This window comes from Alosa sapidissima, chromosome 5 (genome assembly GCF_018492685.1).
Source record: "Alosa sapidissima isolate fAloSap1 chromosome 5, fAloSap1.pri, whole genome shotgun sequence".
NCBI lineage: Eukaryota > Metazoa > Chordata > Actinopteri > Clupeiformes > Clupeidae > Alosa > Alosa sapidissima.
The window spans coordinates 31,667,029-31,677,028 of record NC_055961.1 but is presented as its reverse complement, the minus strand read 5'-3'; the positions used below and the strand labels follow the sequence as shown (position 1 = coordinate 31,677,028).

General features: G+C 48.8%; 1 protein-coding gene across 5 annotated transcripts in view; it reads left to right on the top strand.

Annotated features, from left to right (window-relative positions):
- The window catches only part of srrm3 (serine/arginine repetitive matrix 3), a 60,159-nt gene that overhangs the window by 27,335 nt on the left and 22,824 nt on the right, over positions 1 to 10,000 (top strand). For all 5 annotated transcript variants that reach the window (XM_042093483.1, XM_042093484.1, XM_042093481.1 and 2 more), the window contains one exon: positions 8,193 to 8,294. In XM_042093483.1, coding sequence (XP_041949417.1) covers positions 8,193 to 8,294 — 102 coding nt within the window. The remainder of the gene's footprint in view (positions 1 to 8,192; positions 8,295 to 10,000) is intronic.

The window sequence follows — 10,000 nt, the reverse complement described above, 5'->3', positions numbered from 1 at the left end:
TGTTCCGGCCTCGTCCTTACCTTCATCACTGTCCTCCGTGGGTCCAGAGCAGGAGGGCCGCCCAGCCGTGCTTCCCTCTCCGTGACGTGAATAACTCCGCTGCCTGTCTGCTGCCTTCGGTGGCACCAGAGTGGACTAGTCCTGATTAAGTCTCCGCAGTAATGGCCGACAGATTGATGGACCCGATAGCGGAGGCTGGACGAAGAGAAACGGGGAGGCCAGCAGTGCCATCTGCCAGGGACGCTGCCTCCGCGTGGGCTAATTGCCCCCCCCCCCCGCCCCACCCCACCCCCGATTTGAGATTGATGTAAAGGCACCATATGCCTGGTGCAGGATGGCAGTGGAGGCTAGGGGGTCGGTAATGAGGACGGAGAGAGAGCGAGAGAGAGAGAGAGAGAGAGAGAGAGAGAGAGAGAGAGAGAGAGAGAGAGAGAGAGAGAGAGAGAGAGAGAGAGAGAGAGAGAGAGATGGATGGATGGATGTGAAGTCTCGGAGTCACAGTGAGTTTTTTACCTGTAAGGTTGGGCGGAAGACAAACTCAATACTCAAGATGTTGTTTTGGGAAATAAGTTCGGAGGAGGGGGGGGGGGTGGGGGGGGGGGGGGGTTTGATCAACTTGGAAACAGGTCAGTTGCATGTTACTATATGTTTTTTTTGTCTGCCTAATTTGGCCAAGACTAGATAGTAGAGGAGGTAGGCCAAAGGTTTAAGGGATCTGTGTGTGGGGTGGGTGGGTGGGTGAAAGGCATTAGCATGAATTAAAAGGACTGCTGTAGGCTTTCTCCATCTGCTGTGGATTTAAAGGCTCCATGCTAGTCCTGGGGCTGTGCTCATTTACAAAGGCTCCAGCAGGCAGGAGTAGCAGAGCCTAGAGCAGGCAACAGGGAAACATTTTGTTGACAAAAAAGCTAGAGTATTGTATATATTCAAATCATACAAAAAGATTATGCAGAGAAACACCCCCTGGACCATATCTGGGACTCATATATTCATGCACAGTGCTCAACCTCTCATAGCCACAACACACACACATACAAACTGACAAAGAGAGATTGAGAGAGAGAGAAAAGAAAAAGAAAAGCACAAAAGTGTGCCCACACTGAGAACAGAAAGAGACACACACAAAGTGAACAGCAAAGAAACACACTCAGAAACAAGCTTCAGTGAGAAAGAGAGAGATAGAGAACAGAAAAAGAAAAGCACAAAAGTGTACCCACACTGAGAACAGAAATACACACACAGTCAGAAACAAACTTCATAGAGGGAGAGAGAGAGAGAGAAAGAGAGGGAGAGAAAGAGAGAGAGAGAGAGAGAAAGAGAGAGAGAGGGAGAGAGAGGGAGAAGGAACGGGCACGGGTGTAATTGTCTACCAAGAGCGCCGTCGCCTCAATTGGGGAGCCAGAGCTAAGGCAATTGAAACAATCTGCTTGTTAAGCTCCCGCCGAGCCTGATAGCCAACAAGCCCCCCTCCACTGACCCCTCCACTCGGCCTCTCCTCCTGCAGGTCCGCCCCCACTCACAGCAGTCAACAGTCCCCCTCCAGAAGGGACCCGGTGAATGGCTAAAGGAGGGAGTGAGCTGTCCCTCTCCATTACAGGGCCCTATTTTGGAGCGAGAGGAAGGACACATGGTACTCAGCAGAAAGGGCTGAACAGTGGATGCCTATTAGAATCAGCATTGGGCCTTACTGTAGCTACGGGAAACGTGACGCTGGTGAGGGGGTGCTCCTCCTATTAAGCCTAGCACAGGCAGTACAAACAGCAGTTACATGCATGAGAAGGAGACATGCTAGCAACAACGGTTACATTATGGCAGGAACATGGAAGGGAATAATGTTAAGCTAGTAAATAGATTTTGTCTACTTAGCTTTAGTTAGACATTACCCATCAATCAAGTTAGGGCCCCATAGTGTTTCTCAACTAATTTGGGAATAGGTACCTCAGAGTTAATGCCTCATATTGACGTGCCAGTGGCAGAGGCTGCTGTGCATAGAGGCTGGTGCGTTGCATCCTCCATCTGTGGGAGTAGGAGGAAATTCAGTGTTTGGCTTAAGGGCAATTTGCAGCCTGGCTCAAACCCAGAGCCCTTTCCATACCAGGACAAGACCCCTCCGCACTGAGTCACTGCCTCCTCCTCCTCATCTGCAGAGGACCAGAGGAAGAGTTCATATGTATAAAACATGAGCCTTGTTAAGCACTTTACGGAAGATTTTGTCTGTTTTTAAGGAATTATCTCATGCTGTCTCAGAGCCTCCTAATTCTGAACCCCTTTAGTACTTTTCATCTAGTAGTAGCTAGATGAAAAGTAGGAGATGTCTCTCCTCTTTCCTGATGCAGCTGCCGCTGAGTAGCAGGAGACGTCTCTCCTCTTTCCTGATGCAGCTGCCGAGCGCTCCAGTATTGTGCCGAGCACAGCGCTTTGCTCTCCCTCTCCCTCTTCCTCTTCCTCTCCCTCTTTCTCTTCCTCTCCCTCTTTCTCTTTCTCTTTCTCTTCCTCTCCCTCTTTCTCTTTCTCTTTCTCTTCCTCTCCCTCTCCCTCTTTCTCTCCCTCTTCCTCCCCTCTGAAGTCTCCACCGTGTTCACCACGTAGACTCAATGCATTATTCAGCCTTTCAGCCCCTTTTCTCCAGCTGCCGCTACGCAACTACCATTCAGCCGTTTCGCACTGCTGTGCCCCCTTTACATACATTTGCGCGCTGCGAGGCGTAAACAAGTTTAAAAAAAGTGACTTTCGTTCGCCTCTCTGCTTATTTCGCTCTCCTCCCCCTCGGGCCCCCGTTTCTGCTCTAACGATGTTTCCTTCGCCACACCGTGCGCACGACATCCATGCAGTATTCAGCGGACGACACCGCACCACACACATGTGCCATGCGCACCACATCCATGCAGTATTCAGCGGACGACACCGCACCACACACATGTGCCATGCGCACCACATCCATGCAGTATTCAGCGGACGACACCGCACCACACACATGTGCCATGCGCACCACATCCATGCAGTATTCAGCGGACGACACCGCACCACACACATGTGCCATGCGCACCACATCCATGCAGTATTCAGCGGACGACACCGCACCACACACATGTGCCATGCGCACCACATCCATGCAGTATTCAGCGGACGACACCGCACCACACACATGTGCCATGCGCACCACATCCATGCAGTATTCAGCGGACGACACCGCACCACACACATGTGCCATTGCGAGGGGGCAGCGCACAGACACTGTATTATTGAAGGGGCTTAATCAGAAGTGGTGTCTGTCCGATCAATAGCCCCGTCGGTGCAGGAGGGGAGTAGAGGGTGCGGGGGCAATTAATGGCCCACAGGCTGCTCTTAATGGAGGCTGCCTCTGACTCCTCACGGTTTTGTGTCTGATTGGTTCAATCAGCCGTGTAATCAGAATTGTGTGGATGTGTGTGTGTGAGAGAGAATGTGTACATACTATATGTGTGTGTGTGTGTACAGTATATGTGTGTGTGTTTGTGTTTGTGTGTGCGACTGTGCGTGTGTGTGTGTGTCTGTGTGTTTGTGTGTGTTTGTGTTTGTATTTGTGTTTTTGTGTTTGTGTGCGTGCGCGTGCGTGTGCGTGTGCGTGTGTGTGTGTGTGTGTGTGTGTGTGTGTATGCGTGTGCGCGTGTTACAGTTTCAGGTTCAGGAACCAACTTTTCGAGCTGGCTGCTGATGCTGCAGTGTTGTGTGTGAGTGCATGGGGCTGGGCACTCACACACAACTCTCCAAATGAGCTGCGCTGATGCTCCAGGTGCTTATTGAGCTACCTGCAAAAGTGCTGAGCGCTGCTCTCCCCTCACTGCCCTCACCATTAATACTCATTCAGCCCCCAAACAGAACAGAAAGGCCATTCGTCGGGCGTGGAGGCCCCTAAACACTGACCATAGCACTTTCCCCCCCTACACATCACGCTGCCACTGCAGTCCTCGGTGGCCCCTCCACCCTACACACACACACACTCCACCCCACACACACACACACTCCACCCCACACACACACACACTCCACCCCACACACACACACATTCCCCCCCACACACACACACACTCCACCCCACACACACACACACACTCCACCCCACCTCAGTTAAATGTACAGGGTGATGCCGTCGCGCCGAGCCGTTAACGTGTCACATGGGCAATCAATACTCCGGCAGCAGCTCGTAGCTCTTCGGTATTAATGGGTTCGATTTCTCAAAATTGACTTTCAATTCCTCATTTGAGGGAACATGCGTTTGGGGAGATCATTTGTCAGGCCGCCGCGGAGCGGTACTGTGAAGGATTACTGCCCAAGCTGGGGCATCCAGCAGCCGGACGCAGTCAGTGGAGACGGACAGTGTTGTTCATGGGTAGTTTAAGGTCAGGCCTGTTGGGTTGAGACTGAGGAAAATGGAATATCAGGTCAGGGTTTGGCTGATGCGTTTAGTATCCATGGTCACAGCTCTACGCTGAATGGAACGGAAACAGGGGGCTTAGTCTGAGCCTCTTGTGAGCTTTGTTACCCTTTCTTCTGATATTTTTGCTAGCCTATCTCTTTTAGCTCAGAGTGCTTATCTCTTATGCCCCCCCCCCCCCCCCAACAAAAGACGGAGCTCATCGGAGGCATCCTGTGCTGTGGCAGATTGCGAAAAACCGCATGCAGCAGCAAAGCGGCGCTGGTTTGTCCCCAGGTGACCGCTGTACCCTCCGACCGTCATGCCGACCCAGCGTCCATCCACACCCACGGGGACAGGATGTCCGAGGGCCGGCCTCTCTGTGGGTCTCAGGGCTATCTACAAAGGCGCAGGGTGTCCACGGCTTTGATATTTTGACTTGATGGTCTGGCAGGTCTCTCGGAGATAACAGTCCAAGCTGATAGATGTGGCCGAGGAGCCATTCCCATTTGCCGCACGGCCACTATCATATCCGTACCATCTTGTGTGCAGTGAGGACTCACTGCCATTTCATTTCTCCAGCCCTAAAAGTGAACAGTTTATCTGATTTTAATAGCAGTATTAGAGCAAGATTGAGGCTCCTCTTGAAGTCCTATAACAGAGGTAACCAGTTGGGTACTCATACAATGACTAGACAATCTCCGTTTTTATAGCATGATGTGTGACTCAGTCACATCACAGAATGGAGCCGCAAAAGAGGCACACTTAGGGGCCTGGTGCGTACTGGGCTCATTAGTGTGAAGACCTGTGGGCTGGCTCTGCACTCGCCTTGGCGGGCTGTAAATAAAACAGGATGTGTCGCTGAAGAAGAACAGCTCGTGGACAGCTGCTATGGTTTGAAATTGCATTACAGCAGGAGCAGGGGGTGTCACACTGGGCCCCCCACTGCCCCACAACACCCCCACCCCCCACCCCAACTGCTGTGCGGGTTAGCCAGACCTGGCTAATCGTATTTCCTGCCCTGCTGAGCCTGATGGCCGATGCCCGATGGCTCGTTCACGATGGCTGTGATGCCACATGGGGAAAAGTAAGCCCTGTTTAATACCCAAGGGTAAGCAGGCAATCGTTTGAAATGCACAGTTTACATTTGTGGTGGCTTTTTTTTGTGGGAAGGAAATGAATTGCCACCCACTTTGCAGAAAGGGAAAAAAATTAAGAGGGAGAGAGTTTCAGCACCGTGGGTCAGTGGACAGCTCCGAGCAGACAGCTGGGTGCCATGAGCAGGGAAATAAATTATCTGCAGTAAAATGACACTTGTGTCGCTGCGATGAGAAATATTTTAGGCCCGAACAGAAAAGGGATGTTTTTGTCATGCTAAATGATGCATTCAAAATTTAATTGCTGCTAGATATTTTTCTCTATTTTCTCCCTCAATTTAACAAGGAGTTCATCAGATTTATTAATAATAATGCTAAAGTAGCCTCTAAGGCTCTCAACTACTCTTGGGTTTGACTTTACCACCAGCTCAAGAACAATATTTAGTATTCAAAGGAACACGCTTCACAGGTCCTAATTAGACTGAGGCAGATATCTTCAGCAGCTATAGTTTCCCCCTCAATATACGCTGTGTATGAGTGGCCTTGAGGTGTGTGTGTATTAGTTAACTTAAGGGTGTGTATGTGTGTGTGTGACATTGAGGGTGTGTATGCGTGTGTGACCTTAAGGATGTGTGTGTGTGTGTATGTGTGTGTGTGTGTGTGTGTGTGTGTGTGTGACTTTAAGGATGTGCTTTACCCACCCAGCTGGGCTGTTCCAGCAGGTAAACCCCTTTAGCAGGTAAACTGCTCGGACCCTGTGACTCCAGGTCAGGTGCTGCTGTTCTCCCTTGTTGAAATGAAAGGGATGACGATGCATTGTGTTCGTGCTGTGTGTACTGTGCTCACCTGAGAAACTGTTTTTGGGTTTGCTGTTCATACTTTGGCTCCTTTATCTGATGCAGCCCGAAGCGCACAATGACATGAAGGGCAAACTGTTGTTCTTTTGACAAGCACTTGTTAATTAACAAGTGCCACTTAATTGTGCTCTCCAGGGAACCTGTACCTTAACTTGAAGTGGGGTGGCTGCACTATAGAGGAAGACAGAGAGAGTGTGTGTGTGTGTGTGTGTGTGTGTGTGCATATGTGTGTGTGTGTGTGTGTGTGTGTGTGTGTTTGCATTGGAGCATTGGGGCATGCCTTCTGGAACCTCAGCTATCAGTGGCTGCAGTCACGTCTCAATTACGCGGTACACTGTAAACACGCTCCACATATGTTCCAGCTCCACAACCCCCCACCCCACCCCATCCGCTCTCGGTCACGCCGCTAAACGAACACGCCGCGGCCGTCACAGCGTTTCTCCTTCCCCCGGCGGGATGGCGGGCGCTGACACGCCTTGCGCGTGCCCATGTTTTGACGGACGCCGACGAGTCTGGCGGAGGAGATAGCAGCGGCGCTGATATATAGAGTGACTGGCCTCGCCTGCCCGCCCGGGCCGCTTTCTTCATGCTCCGCTGCACTCCAATCTCCACCCTCCCCTGCCCGGCTTTGTCTTTGCAGCGCTGAGACGTCCACACGCTCAGCTTTATAGACCCTTTCATCAATAAAAACAAAAGCAATGCTTGAACGTTCCATTTGGGCCCCAATCTACTTCCTCTACATTAAGATAACATATGGAATGTTAAAAACGAAGTCTTGTGGGGCCAACTATGATGCTGATAATGGAACTCTCTTGAAAGGGTCCATAGCGCCTTATACGGAGCTTATCCTGTAGGAAGGGTAGTGGTCATAGTAATGGCTAGTTGGAGCTAAACAAACAGGTGAATTCATTAGGGGAACGTGAACTATTTTCTTGAACAAGTTCCACAGTTCCACAGTTGAATTTATTCATTGTGTAACTTGAATACATTAATATGTGAACTATATTGTTCATTAAGAAAGGACTATATTTGTATATTGTATTCACCATCTGTGGTACAGGAAAATGTTAGTCTGAAGGGTGAGTGGTAGAGCAGAAATCACAGGTGAATTCCTTAAGACTATGTGAGCATACTCATTAAACAAGAATATGTGAACATACTCATTAAACAAGAATATGTGAACATACTCATTAAACAAGAATATGTGAACATACTCATTAAACAAGAATAATGTGAACTATATTCATTAAGCAAGAAAATGTGACCTATATTCATTATGCAGGAATACAGTATGTGAGCTATACCCATTAGGTAAGAATATGTGGATTATGTTATTCATTAAACAAGAATACTGTATGTTAACTATATTCATTAAGTAAGGAATTATGTTTAATAGGTATATGAGATGGTGTCTGTGTCTCTGAGATGGCAGTGGAAATGTGGATGGAAGTGGCGTGTGTTTAAAACGAGTGCGTGTTTGCACAATGTGTCTGTGTGCGCTGCATATTTGTATACGACACGAGTGCCTGCGATCTTTGCTCTGCGGCGGATTCCTTGTGCGCCCCCTCCCAAAGCAAACTGACTCTAATCTCTTCCGATATTATCTGAAATCCCTCATCGCATGCTGAGAGGATCGGATGAAGCATGCTAGCTCGGATAGGATTTATCAAACAAACATACAAATGCTCTTAAACCTGCTGACCACGACCCATACTGTTTGAGTATATTTGAGAGCATTAACGCACTTTCCACACAACAAGTGTCTACTATGTACTGTTATTCAGTGCTTCTGAATGCGGTTTGTCGCTGTGTTTTAGTGAAGGTTGTGATGCTTCTCTTCCACAGGTACTCAGAGGAGGAGGTCAGGCAGAAGGTGGGCACCTTCCGGCAGATGCTGATGGAGAAGGAGGGGGTGATCACCAGAGAAGGCTCCCACGCACAGCCACCGTAAGCCACACTCACAAATCCATATGTGTCTGTGTGTGTGTGTGTGTGTGTGTGTGTGTGTGTGTGTGTGTGTGTGTGTGTGTGTGTGTGTGTGTGTGTGTGTCAGTGTCACACGTCACACACATCAGTCATCCCGGATGCTCGCTACAGGGGTGTGTGAGTGTGATTTACGGCGTTTCCCAATAGGCCATGATGATTGGCCTCATGATTGTGATGGATCCTGGACACAGAGCTCATTAGTAGGCAATGTGCTCTAAGCCTGAGAGAGAGAGAGGGAGAGGGAGGGGAAAGACAGAAGGGGTAGGGGGAGAGAGAGAGAGAGAGAGAGAGAGAGAGAGAGAGAGAGAGAGAGAGGTTACTCATGACTGGGGAACAGTCTACCTATATACATTGACATTTCAGGGGATTTTTTGTTTTTCTTATTGCTTTGTTATCAGAGCATGTCCACAATACCAAATAAATGATGTATGTTAGTATGTGTGAGCCAAAGGCTGTTATGATTAGAGTTTGGAGGAGATATTTGTCTCTGTAAAGTTGATGGGTTGGTTGGGTGTGTTGGTTTGGCACGTTTGCATGTTTTCCACGTTTTGCAATTAGCACCTAATGTTCATGATTCAAATTCATGGCAAGTTGATGGTTTCCTCCTCCTGCTCTCCCTTGTCTCAAGGCACTCTCTTCCTCACACTCTTCCTCACACCATACCCCCCACACACATATGCATATTTTTTATTAAAGCTTTAGGCTGCACAAACATGTCTACACCGCTGACTATTGCTTGTCTGGAAAATCCAGACCCAAATCCGAAAGATTAAGCGTCTGGCTACGAGTAATGAAAATGGCCCAACTAGAGGGGCGGCACCAAGCATGCATTTGAAAATATCCCTGCACGCTATTGGATAACACTACGACCAATGTTTACGGACTTTGGCTTTGACTTTGGCTTTGACTTTGACATGGCAGCGCTGTCGTCATCTGTTTAGTTTGCGTCTGGCCCGCCTATATCAGATACACCGATATGATTGGTGCAGCTTAGCTCCAACGGAATGATAATGAGCATTATTACTCATCGCCAAAGTGACTCGCTGAGCAAATTCAATTTGTGCTCTCGCGAGAAGTCTGGATTTCCAGAGTAGATCTATTGGGATATTTTTGGATTATTTGTCTGCTGAATTATCAATATCATGTGCTCTACATATGACACATGCTGCCCAGGTGCTAACTGTACACAGCAAGTTGGGTTTCCAGCTGCAGTTTGACATTTCCGGTAAAAAGTATAATGTGTATCATATCGCAGTATATTGGTATGTATTGTATCGTGAGTGACCCATGTATCATGATGTGTATCGTATCGTGAGATCCTTATCAATGCACAGCCCTAACACACACACACACACACACACACACACACACACACACACACACACACACACACACACACACACACGCATACACACACTCTGTCTCTCCCTCCCTCACATACACACATACACACACACACAAACACAGCATGTACACATATTCTCTCTTTCTCTCTCTTGCTCTCTCTCTCTCTTGCTCTCTCTCTCTCTCTCTCTCTCTGTCTCTGTTCATCTCTCAGCACTGTTAGATGCAGGGCTGTTGAGTGGCTCTGAGAATTCTCTCCTCTGTCTCGGCACTCTGTAAGGCCGTGTCCACAACCGTGTCAGCTACAACATCAGAGCACTAGT